The sequence below is a fragment of the Mercenaria mercenaria genome, chromosome 2, assembly GCF_021730395.1.
Source record: "Mercenaria mercenaria strain notata chromosome 2, MADL_Memer_1, whole genome shotgun sequence".
NCBI lineage: Eukaryota > Metazoa > Mollusca > Bivalvia > Venerida > Veneridae > Mercenaria > Mercenaria mercenaria.
The window spans coordinates 18936124-18954685 of record NC_069362.1 but is presented as its reverse complement, the minus strand read 5'-3'; the positions used below and the strand labels follow the sequence as shown (position 1 = coordinate 18954685).

Below are 18562 nucleotides of genomic sequence, written 5' to 3'. Positions count from 1 at the left end.
AGTGCTTTCCTCTGCACAAAACGTCTGTATTGTTTCAGTTCTCGGTACTTTTCTCAAACGTTCCGCCCAACTGCGATATGGTGTACTTTATCTAAACAGCTAGTCCTCGACAAGCAGTTGGGGAAATAAGTTAAAGTTTTGACACTGATGACAGACGCTTCGTGCAAAGAAAAGCACTCATTTTGCCTTCTTTGACACACTTTACTTTATGAAAATCTGAAAACAGAGAAATCTTTTAGATATACACATGTCTGGTTAAGTAAGCCTTTGCAAATAGACAGTCTGGTTCTTTCACTTGCCGGTATGAAGGAACAATACATGCTAAGACTTCTTTCATGGGAAGAACAAGTACCGGCCCCTGGTTAGGTGGGGGACACTCAGAGTATCCAAGAAATTTCCAGTGTCCGGAGTGAGATTCCAACCCCAGACCTCTGGATTGACAATGTTACCACTAGACCATCTAAAGTTCTCTGTGATGTTTGACTGATGACAATGTGTCCAAGGCAATTAGTTTGCAGCCTCTGAGTTGTCACTTACACATGGAAACCATGACAGTAATATTCAACAAGAATGCTTAGTTGCGTAAGACAGGAATAGTTGTCTCCCTTTCTTATACAATAATTCACATGAACACACAAAAATTTATCTTCTGTATTTTATTTGTATAGGTTATGATATGTATTATTGTAAAAATTCTAGAACTATTTAGATCTATACACATATTTATAGCAATAAAAATCAAATTGCATCAGTAAAACCTTTTTTATTGATATGTAAGCATCTGGTTTTTTAAATTTGTTAATATTTAATCTTTTTATTTCAGAAGAAAAAAGTATGGTGTACCAGTTATATTCCATGTACTGAAAACCTAAAGAAAAGCCTGTATACAGAGTAAAAAGCAACCATAAGCTTTTCCTATCTTTTCCATCCGTAAAATATTTGTGAAACCATCATCTTAAAGTAGAATCTTATAAAATAAAATCAATTGTACATGATTTTATTGAATATGAAAGATATAAGTATGAGCAGATCACATGCTCATGCCAAATAAAAGCAAAAATTAGAAGCACTTGAGCACTGTAACATACAGAAGGAAACAACAAAGATCAAAGACGACAATTACAAAATTCGAAGATTGATAGATGAAATGATTTTTTTTTACAAATGTCAGTAAATCAATGAAACAATCACATGAATATTTTTTTTCTTTTCATATCCATTCAACTGAAAAGTTTATTTATGTGTCAAAATGTTAAAATTCTTGTTTTCAAAATAATCTTTTTTCTTTGTGAGTTTTTTTATATCTTTTTAAAAGTACAATTTCTTACAAATGTAGTTAAATTTGTAGTTTTGTAATGTGTATAGAAATGTACACTTTTTTATGTACTTTGCTAATTTCTGGTAACTGTCAAAAGTATCACAAGGCACATGGCAACGACAGCAAAATTTTTTTGATTCTAAACTCTTGCATGCCACTTTTCAGTTGAATAATCATATTATTTAGTCTATATACAAATGAAAAATGAGTTTATAATTACAACCAAATATACAGATGTAGAGATTATTATAAAACTTGGTATAAAAATATTATTTAATCAATCATATGCTATATACAAAAGGAATGTTTACATTTTACACATATATACAATCTCTATACAATTTATAGATACATGTTTCATCATAGAATGAAACGTATATAACCAAAGTACTGGACCTACACTTATCTGCTTTTAAAGTATTTGTGCAGTCTATTGAAATCCTAGGTAATAATTACACATTTTCCTCCTGACTAACAGGTGAAATGCATTTTTAAAGTGTGACAACTCTAGACACTTTTGAGGTACATATCAACAATTATATAACACACTTTTAACCGCCTTTGCGACCAATGTAGATCACGGATCAGCCTGTACATCTGTGCAGTCTGATTAAGATCTGCATTATTCGTCATACAGTCAGTATCTTTTTGGTAATCATCCCTTTACATTGTTGTTATTGTCCAAAATGAAAGATGGACAAGTTTATTATAGAAATTTAGCGGGGTAAGGGTTAAGAGCATCTCATTATTTTGATTGTTAAAATTGTAAAGTTTCAGCCATTGCCTCAATTATTTCCCTTCAGTGAGTCTCTCTAGATGTTAAATTGGCACTTTGCATGCTTTCCACTGACAATACTGACAAAACTGTTGGTCAAAATGATTTCTTTAAACTTTAAAAATGCATATTAAACAATTTTAATCTTTTACTCTATCACTGACTTCCAAGTATCTTAGCAGGAATACACATAGAGACTTTCATTATTTCTGTAAAGGTAATGCTATTTCAACAAAATGGTGAATATTTGCATTTAGCAATATTTTATATCATTTCATTTCTGCATGTTCTGTTAAAGATTTATTTAAGGAACAAAAATGTGGATTACACTCAGTAACATTCTTTTCAGAAACACTGAATTTTGAAATTAACTCCATTCCAAAATGTGTAAAAAGCAGCGCATTTCTTTTGATTTCAATTAAATTTCACATCTCTATTTGATAAACAGTAGGAAAACCAACAGCCAAGTTCTAAAAATTTCACAGTACTTAAGGATTAATTTATTTCTGACAATGTATCTTGCTTGTATTTCTATTAAAAAATGCTGACATATACAAAATTTTCAATGCAAATCTCTGCTGAATGTAAAAAAAATGTTTCTATCATTCCTAATGCAATTAAAGTTGACAGAACTTTTCCTAAAACTAAAATGAGCTCTGTCTTGGTTAGGCAACCGGGTTAGAAAAATCAAATTTGAAAAGTAGCGCCAGTGAATATCTAAAGTAAATCAAATGCTCACTGTGAAAAGGTATGAATGGTAAGTACAAACTATTACCCAACCAAAACCTGACTGACAGCCTTTAAATAACAGCATATGAAAAGTTTTTAAAATGGTGATGAATATGGTCCCTGAATCATTTCATATTATTTTATAGAAACCTTAAGGTACTTCCTAGAACAAAATTTTCATACAAAAATCAACGTATTTCAAAGCAATTGCACTTATATCCTTATTAAATAGTGTATGTACCGAAACAGTTAGTAAATACTTATAAAGGAAAATGCTTAACTGTAAAAAATCTGAGTGAAAACAAATATTGTTATCACTTTTATCAACCAGGATATAAAACAAGAGCTGTCCATAAAACAGTGTGTTCAATTACTCAACATCTATAGTCAAACAAGGGCCATAACTTCACAAGACTTATTTAACCAAGTTATTTTATCACAATTTATTACAAATTTTACTTTCATTATGGCAATAATAACAACTTGAATGCAGAACTTCCAAAAACCTTTCTAAGTGAAGAAAGGCCATAATTTGAATTAAATGCAACCAAGAGTTATCTAACTCATTTATTTCAATGGGTCTAAAGACTATGAGGCACATTGTGAAGTTTCAATCCAATACATATAGTTGTTACTGAAATGCAGCTTGATAGTTAGCTGCATGTAAAACTAAAACCAAATTTTAAACACTTAAAAAGGCAATAATTTGAATGAAATTCAATCCAGTGTTACCTAACCTGGTTATTTCAGTAGGTTTGATGACTAGGAAGTCTTGTCTAAAGCTTCAGTCCAATACATGCAATGGTTACTGAAGTATAAACTTGCATACAAATCTTTAGCCAATGCATGATGCCAACATTGACATTTGGGCGAATTGAATAGTTCTTGCTATTCTTTAAATTGTCAAGCTAATTAGCACAAAATTGTAAGTGCTTTTCAAAACGTGTACAATTTGAAGGTACAGAACAGGTCTTAAACAGACTTTCAAGAAATATAATCATGAAATTAATTATGTTTTTCAGACAACCTTAACAAATATCACACTGCCTTTACCAGTAACAGTAACCTCTAGCCCAGAACCAGGCTGATATGCTTTGTATAATTTACAATGTTTCTAAAATACACTAAACAGAGCTGTTAACACATTACATGTGTTTAAGATGAATGGAATTTTACATAATGAACCTGTAAACAATAAAAATTTAATCAATTGCACAGTCATTCATCATTGCATAGGTCTCTGTCCACAATCATAATCTGATCACACTCTGTCATAACATTTACACCTTTTTTCAGACACAGAGCTGTTCATCTTCTCATCACCATGGCAACAACAGCAGACAACACACCCAGGACTATAACTGTACATGAAGAGATAACTCCATGAGCGGCATTACATCCATCCCCAGTACATGTATAAATGCACCCCCGGTATTTACGGCTGTGATCTGGGAACCTCATGTCTTGGCACTGGTCACCCAAGTCTCGAGAACTGCAGAATCTGTGTGTACCTACAATACCTGAAAACAAGACAGAAATTTAATTATCAAGCCAATATTGTTTAAAACTAATGAAGTTAAACATAACTGCAATGGCCATACAATGGCTCAAGTTGTGACAACCTCTTAGTCTCACAATCATACTCTTTATATAACACTGAAAATATTTAAACAATAAGACTGCAGTCTACAGTAACATAAAACAGAATTTGAACACCAGTCTCAGAATGAAACCTTGCAATTGGTCAATTTCAAATTTTTGCTCAGAAATAACCAATCAGATGTTGAGTTTTGAGACGGATCTCCAAACTCAGTTTTATCACCTTGAACATTAATGTAACAAAACTTGCATTTAAATTGTAAGAAGAACCTAACACTTTTTAGATACCATTATAGACAAAACCTCAAATACTGTCTCTTATAAAATTTCCTATATGATAGTTAGTAATAGAAAACAACCCTAGGACCTTGTGAATTAAGATTTGATGATATGCGACCTTAAGGCACGGTTGTATAAATATAATACTTAAACAAGAGCTGTCACAGGAGTCAGCGTGCTCGACTATTTCGATACTGGATACTGGAAGCTGAAGCTGTCACTGGAATGTTTAATGACTCAAATGTGGATGAAGATATTGGACAATAGCTTAAGTCTCAAAATATTAAATCAGTATAAATGGAACATACTTCATGGAAAATTTCTGCAAGAGTAATGCACCATGTGGCGATATCCTGTGGGTATTTCAGAACAACTATTTTAAGTTTGAATCAAATCTATTTAGTAATACATGTACTGGAGATACAGCAAATTTTAGTGCACCGCAAATTGAACCGGAATTCTATTAGTAAAAAGAGGACATAATTCAGAACAGACTGGTGCCAGCATTATCAAACTTGTGTTATATGATTTGATTGATGATGATGATACTGAACAACCATTTTAAGTTTGATTAAATCCATTTAGTAACAACCAAGATACATGTATAAAAAGCATAAAAATTAAACTGAAATTCTTAGTAAAAAGGGGATATAACTCATGAAATATTTGCACCAGAGTTACTGACCTTGTGTCATATTATGAGGATGATGATCTGGAAAAACTAATTAATTCAAGTTTTAATCATTCATTAAGTAATGCCAAAGATATAGCGAAAGTTCACCACAATTAACCTGAAATTCTAAGTAAAAAGGGACATAATTCATGAAATATTGATGCAAGACTTAGAGTTATGACCCTTGTATCATATGATGTGGGTGATGATGTGGTACAACTATTTTAAGTTTGAATAAAATCTGTTTGGCAATAACAGAGATAGAGTGAAACTTCATAAAAACTATAACCTGAAATTTAAGTAAAAAGGGGGATAACTCATAAAATACAGGCGTCACAGTTATGGTCCTTGTGTCAAATGATGTAGGTGATGAAGATGAACAATTATTTTAAGTTTGAATCAAATCCCTTCTGAAATAACAGAGATATAGTGAAAATGCATCAAAATTAACATAAAATCCTAAGTAAATAGGGGGCATAATTCATGAAAAACTGGTGCCAGAGTTATGGACCTTATGTTATATGATGTGGGTGATGATGTGCAACAACTATCTTTAGTTTGAATCAAATTCATTCAGTAATAACTGAGATTAAGTGAAAGTGCACAAAAACTTTAACCTGAAATTCTAAGAAAAAACGGGAGGGGGGATAATTCATGAAGTATTGGTGCAGAAGTTATGACCCTTGTGCCATATGATGTGGGTGATGATGAGGAATAACTATTTAAAGTTTGAAGCAAATCCATCAAGTAATAAAAAGATAAAGAGAAAGGGTAAAAAAACTTTAACCTATGTGGGGATGCGGAAAGATGCCTACGCCGGGTTGAGTAGGATAGCTCTCCATACTTGGTAGTCAAGCTAAAAACCGTACATACTTCACTGCTACATGTAACTCATTAACATTTAGCCTGCTAAATTTCTATAATGGACTGGTCCATCATTCAATGTTGGCATTACCATTTATCATTTTAAGGGGTGTTTACTGAAAATTTACTGACTGAATAGCGAACAGTGCAGACCATGATCAGACTGCACGGATGTGCAGGCTGATCTTGGTCTGCACTGGTCGCAAAGGCAGAATCACTTGCCGCCAGCAGGCTGAAGGTTAAACAACATATCTGATAAATTTACGCTCTGACGATACATAGATTTATTCTAATTTTATGATATTGATGTAACAGGTAACAACAAGATTCAAACCTCCCCAGAGTCCTGTGGCTTTGATACAATACTTGGCACTGTACATCTGACATTCTGTAGCTCGAAGTGGAATATTTGGGTTGTCATGGTTAAAGTATTCCTGGCAATTGTGATCTAAGGTAGAGTCACACTGGTAACACTGCAAAGCTTCAGCTGAAAAAAAAAAAACAGGAATAAACATCTCAGTATTATGAATCATAAAAGTTTACTTCTAATTAATAAAGTAATAGACAGTGAATTTTGAAAACACATGCAAAAGAGGTATATCAAAAAATCTTTTTGCCATTATCATCAGATGCAGCATTATTTTTTTTTTTACATTAATTTTCATCTATTAACAAAATTTTTGTTAAACACAAATGTTTAAGACACCATTACACTGTACTTATATAACATGAACCTTATCCTGTGTTTAAAGCCCCAACTTTTACTATCCTTGCAGTAATATTTGAATCATTGTTAATATTAACATATTAAATTAACACAGTTATTTTTGAAGCAAAATGGTACATGTGGAAATTATGAAATGTCAGAAACAAAATTTTCAGCAATAAAACCGTCAGTGAAAGACAACTTCAATTACTATATTTAAGCAAGACTTCAATATTTTTTTCTAAAGATTCAGTAGTGGATTATGTATTATTCATGCAGATTTTTTGTGAACTGTTGGGTAGGACCGACGACCTTCCGTAAGCCAGCCTGATGGCTTCCTCACATGAAGAATTCAAAGCCCCGAGGGAGGCTCGAACCCACATCGATGAGGGGCAAGTGATTTGAAGTTAGCGACCTTAACTACTCTGCCACGGAGGCCCCTAGATCTATACAGATAAGGCTTTGAGGGCTGACAACTATAAAATATTAGATCATAAAATAAAGTTACCCTGATAAGCCAAATGAGTTAAAGGCTATTAATGGAAGGTGTCTAAACTCTAATATATATTTGCCTAGTTGCACTCTTTCAATAGCATTTACGTCTTTTTATAATGTGAATTGATTATTACTTTAAGAATGCACTGGTCGAGAGGGTTTTCCTTCGGACGTGAGGGCCCCTTGGGCAAGGCACTTTATCATGATTGCTTCAGCCGAGTCTGCTGTAACAGGAAATTGCTGGGGGTAAGATATAATCGGTTTTAACTGGGGTCGCTCAAAAGCTCTACAGAGCTTATGTTCATTGTTTCACAATGCGATGGTAAATAAAATTTACCCCTACCTTTACCTTTAACAATCTTTAAGGAGTTTACATAAAAGTTTTATTTCAATGTTGATCAGGTCCCAGAAAAGTCACAAATTAGCTATATATCTCAATCTAGCTATATATAGCTAGGAGTAGCTATAAACCCAATAACAATAATGCAAAATATGTCAAAATAAAGTGCAAAATGGTCATAATCCCATCTAACTGATTGATAAGATGAAAGACAATAACACAAAACCAAGATTTTTGGTTTATTAATAAAACCCGGCTCCGCCCGGCCCGGACCAAACCACGGAAATAGCCGATTCTGATTGTACGGAAACCACCGGAAACTTACGGACGGAAGTCTAATATAATTACGAATGAATGGTGATACCGTCATCTTAATCAAGGCAAATTTATGAGTATTTTATTTCATTATTACAAAAGTAGAAGCAAAGTATTTAATATTGATGATACGTATGTTTGATAAAGTATTGCACTTAACATAAGCAAAGACCTAAAATAACAAGATATTTGAATCACACTCAATCAAAGAAGTAATACGTTCGGCAGTCACGGCGATGTGTCATTTTGTGTACCGGACAGACACGATATAGCAGTTTGCAGGAATACTTTCAACAGAACTTGACAGGCTAGTTAATGGAACGTCGTTATTTCACACCTAAAGATGTGACACTATGTTGTGTAGTACGACGAAGGGGTCTATAACGTGCACTGGAAGTATTTATAAAATTTGTTTGCCCGACCAAGATAGCGTTTTAGCATATTAAGTATTAATTTAATAGAAATATCTTGCCTTAGGGAACATATAAATATAAACACTCTTATATTTAAGGTTTGTCAAAGATTTGCATTGATAAGTACACATTTTGCGAAATTAACTAGAAATGTAAGTTTATGAAATTATTATTATACTCTTTTGCCTATCTCGGTTGCGCAACAAGACAGATCGAAAATAGATGAACTTCGAAGCTATGCGCTGTTTTCATACTTGCCATTTGTTTCAGGTTGTTGAGGTATTCAAATTTGAATATAAAACTATAAATTATATCTAAAGCTAAAAAAATAGTCCACTTTTTACATTTTTTCATATTAAAGGGAGGCAATTACAAAATTTCATAAAAAGTGTCAAAGTAAACATTTCCAGAAGAGGTATAACTCTGTGTAATAGGTCTTTGTTCCTGAAATACAAGAAAACTGAAAAAAATATCATAAAATGTTGCTCAAATGATAAATCATATGATTTAGCTTTAAACAAAAACGGGTGATATGTATCATGATACCTGGAGTTACAGTAAATTGTAGAAATGAATAAACTGGAGTATAAAATATGAAAGAGCGGTCGCAAAGTTTCGACCCGGACCCCCCCCCCCCCCCCCTCGAAACATGCCCGCTCAGCGCTCAGTCTGTTTAAAACAAAACAATAAAAAAAAAAACCGGTAAATATCTAATATGGATAAATGGGAGGGTAGTGATAGCAATGAACTTTCGTGTTTTAACAATTTACTGCTAACGTTATTTTTATTTTTAGATTATTTATTTTTTTATTTCTCTTTCTTTTATATTTGAAATAATACTAGCATATCTTTTTAACACAGAATTAAAAAAAAACCCGGTCTGGTCGGACTACGAACTTTTTCAGCTTATGCTTATACAACTATTCACACGATGGTAACTTTTTTGTTTGTAAAATGGATTACAGGGATCAGCCTAGGTCAAAATTTTAGGGAGAAGTGACTTCTCCCTCCACAGAATTTAGGGAGAAGTTGAGAAATTTAAGGAGAAGAATCGGCATAGCATTCAGTTTCTTGCCCATATATATCCACTTTCTGTGGGTCTAGCTGTAACTTATAAACAGTAAATATTTAAGGAAATTGATTCTTGCATTATCATTTTCATGAATTTCTAAATAAAGTATAAACTTAGCTATGAAAAGTCGCCTTTAAATTTTTATCCGAAATTTACATGTCCGAAATTAGTAAATTTAACAGGTGCACGATCAAAACGGCGTGAAAATTTTCATTAATGTTTCGATTCTCGTACTTTTATAATGCCCGATTTTTGCACCAATTTGTTCAGATTTATACATTTAATTTATTCATTTATTATTTTTTTCGAAAATAATACCAAACTCGTAGTTAATGGCGATCTTTTTACAATATTTTGTACGGCAGTTCTGACGTCCGCGAAATCATTTTTTATCCACAGTACCCGTGCCGTTCATTTACAGAAATTGACCGTAATTATGGTAATTGAAATAATTTTTGAAGTAATCTTTAATAAAATGAAAGAATAATATACAATTGTTGCATAAAATCATGCTCTCGTTAAGTTTATCGGCTTTTTACACGCCGATTGAAAATTTTCAAAATGGCGGCGGCTTACAATATTATTGATTGACACTGTTAGATATTAACGCTACGATTGGCTGAAGTTTGACAGGCGAGTAGGCGGGGTTGACTATGGATTTATCGATAATTTAATCTAGAATATGCATCAAGTTTTGCAACTTAAGTAAACAGATAATAACTCGCTGAAAAACTCGGCGATTTGGATTTCGCCCGGAGGCGATAATTAAGCGAAGTGGCCGACTTTAAAGCGACGATATCGCTCAAATCGCCTTGTAGGCTGATCCCTGGATTACAAATGTGTGCAATTCAGATGTTAAATTATTATACCCCACACAATGTCCAATGCAATTTTCCCACTAGTTTAACTTGAATAATATATCATATTTACAAGTGTTTTTATATCTCGTGCGCAAAATCGTTATTTTCAACTTCTGCGCAACTAATCATATTATACAATAATTGCCTTTTGGTGAGGTCGATATGAGCCGCGCCATGTGAAAACCAACATCCGCACAGTCTGGTCAGGATCCATGCTGTTTGCTAACGGTTTCTCTAATCGCAATAGACAATGTTGGTTTTCTCATGGCGTGGCTCATATGTGGATTTATCGGCCTGATAAAAGCAATATCAACCTCGGGCGAATTTATCGACTTGGTATCGGTATACAGGTCGATAAATCCACATATCGATCACACATAAAAGGCGACAATTGTTTTATTATTAAATCCAGCCTACTCATAAGTATAAACATTAGATACAAATGTCTGCAACCTTAGGTCATCTTTGAAATTCGTAGTTAATTGTATACGACGTCGCATTGTTTTAACGTAATAACGTGTGGGCGTCACAGCTGGAGGTCAATATGTGTGTTTGACTCTGCCTTCGAGAAAATACTCTCCGACTTTTTATCGTTGAACATTTGACTGCATCTAGAACAAGAGCACCGCCTTGCGGGTGCTGACGCTCATCTGATTTTTTTTGTATAATAGAAATATTGTCCTACCCATGATTTTCTAAGTCTAAAAAGGGCCATCACTCTTGCAAAAAGCAGGATAGAGTTATGTTTCTTGATGTACAGTGTCCACTTATGATGGTGAAAAACTGTTGCAAGTTTTAAAGCAATAGCTTTGATAGTTTTTGAGAAAAGTTGACTTAAACATAATATTAAACCAAGAAAATGATTTTTCTAAGTCCAAAAGGGGCAATAATTATTGCAAAAAGCGGGATGGAGTTATGTTGCTTGCTGTACAGGGTCAGCTTATGATGGTGAACAAGAGCTGCAAGTTTTAAAGCAATAGCTTTGATAGTTTAAGAGAAAAAGTTGACCTAAACATAAAACTTAACCAAGAAATCTGTTATTTTTTAAGTCCAAAAGGGGCCATAAATCTTGCAAAAAGCAGGATGGAGTTATGTTTCTTGCTGTACAGGGTCAGCTTATGATGGTGAACAAGTGTTGCAAGTTTTAAAGGAATAGCTTTGATAGTTTAGGGTAAAAGCTGACCTAAACATAAAACTTAACCAAGAAAACTGATTTTCTAAGTCAAAAAGGGGCAATAATTCTTGCAAAAAGCAAGATGGAGTTACGTTTCTTGATGTACAGGGTCTGCTTATGATGGTGAACAAGTATTCCAAGTTTCAAAGCAATAGCTTTGATAGTTTAGGAGAAAAGTTGACCTAAACATAAAACTTAACCAAGAAATCTGATATTTTCTAAGTACAAAAGGGGCCATAAATCTTGCAAAAAGCAAGATGGAGTTATGTTTCTTGGTATACAGGGTCAGCTTATGATGGTGAACAAGTATTCCAAGTTTCAAAGCAATAGCTTTGATAGTTTAGGAGAAAAGCTGACCTAAACATAAAACTTAACCAGGCAACGCCGACGCCGACGCCGACAACCGCTCAAGTGATGACAATAACTCATCATTTTTTTTCAAAAAATCAGATGAGCTAAAAATGGAAAGGACTATAAATATTGATTTAATGATGAAAATAATTATTCTTATATCCCATGCGCAACAACGCTATTTTGTTTTTCTGCGCATGCGAATTACATTTTCATGTCCCCCTATGAGAGATCGATACTTTCGTACTGATTACAAGACGATGCGCTTATTTATACAAAGGATTAAATTACTTTATTTTGTGTTCATAGATGTGTAAACCCGGCCTATTTTTCTTTTCTGCTTTTGAATGATTTGTTCTACATGCAACATTTTGAAAACATTTTTTTATCAAATATTAAACTGAAACTATCACCATCGGATTGGAAATTAACTAACTACTAACTACTAAGAAAATGAGTGCTCTCATTATATGTTCCGTAGTTATCGCCGTTTTACGAATGTTACTGCTGCTGATTTTGTTGAAGTATGCCCATAAATACAGCGATATGTAACCTCAAGACTATACTTATCAAAAAGTCTTTTTATACAGCAAAGTCGCGACAATCTAAATGCTTACTAGTAAAGCCTCCTTAATTTTGTCTTCATTATTTGGTAAGTAATAACTTTTTTAACGTTAAATAAACCATTTCATTTATTTTCCGGTATAATAAAATAAATAATGTATTCCTGAGAGGGTGATCCCTCGAAATAACTCTATCCGTGACTAATATTTTTCAATGCGACAATTGTAAGTTACTGTAGAGAAAGAGTTTAGTATTCAAAATGTAAATGTATAATAAAATGTTGACGAAAATGGGCTTAAAATCCTAAAAAGCCACAACAGGAAATAATTCTTCCCGGCTAATTCTGACTTTTAAGTTGGTCGGACTTTGATATGCACAGTCAAAATTTTTCTAGCACTGCAGCATGAAAATGAACCTGGTAGTCATTTTATAATTTTATTTCATTCAAAAACATTTCAGGAACATTTTCAGAAAATAAAAGATACATACTGAGCGGCGAACGATCAGTAAAATGTTTAATAAGAAGTATTATATTATGTTTTTCATTACGCCGCTTTTGTGTGTAACATGTATTCAGGTATACACCTCGTAACAATAAAGATCGGAAAGAAATCGAAAATGGCTAACAAAATAAGAATATAATTAAAATGAAATTTATGCTGTTGTAAACTTTTTTTTGGTGATTAACTAATTTTTTTGTAAAAATTGAGGGTACAATACCTGCGCGTGAAAATAGGGTAGGAGAAAATTAAGACAATACCGCGAAAACGAAGGAGACCCCATCTTTCGCTCATATTACAATTCAATTTTTTTTATCATAATTGTATTTGTTAAAAAAAACGCACTACTTAGCCATTCCATTTGAAAACATATAGGTTTCAATGGGCCTGTTACACCAAATGAAACATAATTACCGTTTGGATATATTGGACAACTCCAAAAATAAATTAATCTCCGTAAAAACAGAAACGTCACAACTATTATATATTTAGGGTTGAGGGCTAAAATGTGATTTCTCGACGCGATTTGCGTAAGAAGTACGAATTTTACCTTTTCAATACAATGTTTTATCGGGTGATTTGTTTGTTTTGGGTTTAACGCCGTTTTTCAACAGTATTTCAGTCATGTAACGGCGGCAGTTAACCTTTCAAGTGTTCCTGGATTCTGTACCAGTACAAACCTGTTCTCCGCAAGTAACTGCCAACTTCCCCACTCGAATTATCAGCGGTGGAGGACTAATGATTTCAGACACAATGTCGTTTATCAAATAGTCACGTAGAACATACGCCCCGCCCGAGGATCCCTCTTACCTACTGAGCTAAGCGGGCGGGCCCTTTTATCGGGTGAAGATCAACTTTTACTATTATTTAAACAAGTTATGAAGGATACAACTTGTTTTTTGGAAAAACCCGCTCATTACACTTTCTTTACCGTAAAGTTGAAAACATGTGTAAGGTTAAAACTTTTCTGAGATGCTTTATGGATTTGGCCACACATGGGCAGTTTAACAAACCATTTTAGCTGGAGAATTACACTCAGATCCCTCGTAAAAAACTGCAAACTATCGTGCAATTACTCTGTATATAAAAAAAGAGCAACATTTTAATTTGCATAATTACAATAGGTTTGGTTCTACCAATGAAAAACTCACAAAACGTAGGGTCTCAGAATGCGACAGCATTAAAGCTGCTCAATATAGATCCAAGTACAGTTCACTTCCGGTGTGGTCACGTGACTATAGTAAAGTAAGCAATGTTAGAGTAAATCGTCTGCAGTACACTGTGATACTGATAAATTTACAAAAAATATTAATGAAGAAATTTGTCAGATTTGAAGAAACAACATCCATACAAAGTTTTATTTTGCTTTTTTTCCAGACTTATTTGTAAATTATGATTAGCGGGCTCAAACGATTCTTCTGTTGTTATGTATCAAAAATGCTGAGCACTAGCAAACTGACTGAAAGGGCATTCTGTATACAATATATATCAAATCAACCTAAATAAATTGCTAAGTTTTGCAAGATATGTCTAACCATTGAAGTTTAATCTTGAAGCATCTAAATGCATAATCTGAAAGTATAGAGCATTGGTAAATATCAAAACGAACCTTAAGAAGTTACTTGGTCTTTTTCACGAAACAGTGTGAATCGTTCTATATACTGAGTGCAGTTAAATGGTAATTTTGTTCCCATTTAAAAGATTTCTTTTTTCGCGTCGAGTTTTGGTTCACCAACTAACGTCAAATACACTCGATGACTGCTTCCTGGAAACTAACCAGTACTCACACCGAAAGAAAGGACTGCTGGAGTCACGGTCAAAATCCCTGACAGGATTCAACCCCGCGACCTCCGGATTACGAGACATCTGTACAAAAATGAAAAAAGGTAAAATTTGTATCTCGATTCTACTCTATAAAGTTTTGAACTAATTTGAATATAACTTAAGTTAGTCAGTTTATTCAGAGATTACTTGCAAACTTGAAAAAAAAATGTTAAAACATCATAGCAACCTGCCGAATACGAAATCGGTTATCGAAAGTGCAAAGACTATGCCACAAACTGCAATGTACCACAATATATTCAATTTGTGACTTTCATCGTACATCAATTCAGTCGACAAAGTTCCAGAGATACTCAGAATATTGCGTGAACAAACCTATCTCAGTATGTTTCTATATATTTATACAGGAATATTGTGAAAATATGGGGTACCGTGTGTAAAACTTTTCAATATTCAACGCTGCATTCTTCGTGCGTAATCGGTATCCCGACCTATCCTAAAATTTTACATGACCCCAGGAGGGTCTAATACGTATCAGTTGTTCCAGATGAACCTAAATGTTTTATGGTCTTTGAGATTTTTTAAAAACTTTTTAATAAAAGTTTTAAAAAACTGCTCATTCTATTCTTTAAAAAAGTGTCAGTGATATTAGAAATTATTCGTATTCATTTTTTTTAACATAAAAATAATTTCCGTAAAGTCTCATTGAACAAAAAAGTATTAAAAAATCTGCCTGTTTACTACCTATTTTTGGGCATGTTACCGGACACAAAGAATTATTTAGGCTTTAGAAATGCACAGGTGAAACAAAAATTCTTTGAGGCCCGAGAGGAATTCCTTTCTTCGAAAGATAACAACTTTTTGGACATACGTGATTATAAAATAGTATATAATGATAACGATACAAAATTTCGGGAAATAATTAGAAGGCTCGTCAAAACAACGCTATATATATAATGTTTAACGACTTCCTGTGCACAAGTTTACAAATTATATTAAGACGTTTTTGCAACCAGAAAGAACACGCAGTCTTAACCCATTCATCAAAGAAGTTCCTCGCGGGCATGATAAAGTTCAGTGTTTTTTACTAAATTCTAAATATGTAAGTTGATATCGACACGATATCATTCGTAATTATATTAGCCTTCCGTCCGTAAGTTTCTGTAATAATGAAATAAAATACTCATAAATTTGCCTTGATTAAGATGACGGTATCACCATTCATTCGTAATTATATTAGCCTACCGTCCGTAAGTTTCCGGTGGTTTCCGTACAATCGGAATCGGCTATTTCCGTGGTTTGGTCCGGGCCGGGCCGGGCCGGGTTTTATTAATAACCGATTTTTGTAGTGACATTTTCAATAAATGCAGCAGTATTTTGCGATAAATCATTACTGAATTTTTCACTTGTGATAATCAATGTATGAATTTTTCACTTGTGATAATCAATGTAGTAAGACAAATTTATAAATGACTTATTGCAGAAATTCGCAACATGTATTGAAACTGAAACTACATAGATCTCCATTGTTTGTCTTTGTCTCATAAACCATTTGAATGGGATAATAACTATATTTTATATTTGATATTGACATATTTTGAAGAATTGTTATTGGTTTTATAGCTACTTCTAGCTATATATTATATATATAGGTTTTATATAGATTTAGCTATATAGCTAATTTGTGACTTTTCTGGGACCTGTTGAATCAGTTGATATGACTAGCCTGTTTTACCTTACAGGAATTGTCTAATGTACGACTAGAACTGAAACCTGGTTGTTTACACATATTTCTAGCCACTGCCACCTAAAAAGATCATTTAAGAATATTCTCAGAGGTATTTCCTGTTTGTGTTATACCCCACCCACTTCAATTACAAGCATACCTGTAAACACAGGTAAGCTTACAACACCATACTCGTACATATTTCACGTGAATTTACCTGTTTTGGATAAAATAAAAATGACAGACAATGGAAATATGATCCAATGGATTTCCATTTTTAAATGTCAATAAATTTATCAATAAATTGTTGTTTTTCAATTCTGTGTACACCTGAGAACAGCGACATCTAGCGAATACCTGCGATGACTCATTTCAAGGGAGACAATCTAAATTGATGCTAAATTCCGTAAATTTACTGTACAAGGAGAAGGAGGGCCGTTAGGTTACTTTGTTAGTTTCTTTGTTCCGAGTTTAACGCCATTTTTCAATAGTATTTCAGTTATGTAACGGCGGGCAGTTAACTTTACTAGTGTTCCTGGCTTCTGTACCAGTACAAACCTGTTCTCTGCAAGTAACTGCCAACTTCCCCACATGAATCAGAGGCGGAGGACAAAGTCATTTATCAAATCGTCACGGAGAACATACACTCCGCCCGGGGATCAAACTCACGACCCCGAGATCCGTAGATCTGTTTTCTCCCTATTGAGCTAGGCGAGCGGGCTTAGGTTTGGTTACAAGAAGCGATATTGTTAATAGCAATGCTGTAGCTGGTTTCCCAGGAATGCCTCTCCCTAAAACCATGTTAAAGATCATACAGATCATTGTGATCGTTGAAATGTGAAGATAGATGGGAAGTAAAGATGTGTTCCAGGGTTTACAGGTGAGAGAGATTGGTTGATGAGTAGCTTGGTCATTGGTGTCACCTTTCTTACATACGGAGCATACGTTGGCCTTGGTCTTTTTTCAGGCTAAGGTCAAGACTAGCACCAGTACCTCGTTTTTTCTATTTTCATGTAAATGTGCTATTATATTTTGCTTCGATAATATGTGCGCGAATGCTTTTACTCTTACTAAAATTGTGTATTAAATGTTATATGTTAGTTAAATGAGTCGGTCAATAGCCATTCATAGCTAATGTTGACTTGTTATGCAATACCAACAGTTAATAAAAATTGTATTGTATTGTATTGTATTGTATTGTATTGTATTGTATTGTATTGCACTGCCTTGCACTGCACTGCACTGCACTGTACTGCATTGCATTGCATTGCATTGTTGTCGAGACATTCGGGATGTCACCAGATGATATTGGTTAGAGACCGTCATTTGTTTTCCCATAGACATCTATTATAACATTATGGCGTATACGGCCTTCCATAAATTGAAACATGTATATCGAACTATCTTCTAGTTTCACCAAAATATCGGACGGAAAACATATTAATAGTAATACTTAAGACAGTGGCTAGGGGTCCGGTAATTTTTGTGCGAATGAAATGACCCCATGGTTACATCGTTGGCATACTTTCAATACACATACAATGTAGCAAATATTGTCAAAATGTATACTATACTCTAAATGCAGTAAAAAATCAATTAAAAAAAAGTAACTTCTTGGGTTTGTTTATATGACTGACCAGTCAGAACGGACAAACGTTACCTTATTTCCAAATATACAATTACATAATTTCCGTTAAGTTCCCTGTATTTTTTTATTTGGTGTCTAACCATGATATGTTTTTCTGATAGAGAACGTTTATGATATCTGCAATTTCATGCTTCAACTGCTTTAAATAGCATGCTAGGTCTGATCTGGTCCGGCCTTTACGTTTTTGGTTCTTAAGGTTTGCTTTTTATACAATTATACAGGAACATTTTTGTGTTTTACACGCCATGTCCTTTGTTTCCATTGCGTGTGTTAGAGATATTCATCTGGCGGGATTTCTTTTATTTACACTGTTCCGTGCCTTTGGCATATGGTGGAGGTAAGAATGAGGTTGGATTCGCTACATAAACCGTTTTAAGCT

At 33.8% G+C, this 18562-nt stretch overlaps 1 protein-coding gene across 1 annotated transcript; it reads right to left on the bottom strand.

Annotated features, from left to right (window-relative positions):
- Window positions 1–641: 641 nt before the first annotated feature.
- On the bottom strand, window positions 642–16903 carry LOC123563418 (U-scoloptoxin(05)-Sm1a-like). Its single transcript, XM_045356210.2, has 3 exons — window positions 16753–16903; window positions 6572–6724; window positions 642–4342 (listed from the first exon to the last, which is right to left on the bottom strand). The coding sequence occupies exons 1-3, from the start codon at window positions 16808–16810 to the stop codon at window positions 4131–4133; spliced, it is 423 nt and encodes a 140-aa protein (XP_045212145.2). The 5' UTR covers window positions 16811–16903; the 3' UTR covers window positions 642–4130.
- Window positions 16904–18562: the final 1659 nt, after the last annotated feature.

Excerpts from the sequence above, each read along its gene's own strand:
- LOC123563418 (XM_045356210.2), bottom strand. The coding sequence starts at position 16,810 with ATGGAAATCCATTGGATCATATTTCCATTGTCTGTCATTTTTATTTTA. Across the intron at positions 6,725-16,752 it reads TTTTATTTTATCCAAAACAG|CTGAAGCTTTGCAGTGTTAC; the intron begins GTAAATTCACGT and ends TTTTTTTTTCAG. Across the intron at positions 4,343-6,571 it reads AGCCACAGGACTCTGGGGAG|GTATTGTAGGTACACACAGA; the intron begins GTTTGAATCTTG and ends TCTTGTTTTCAG.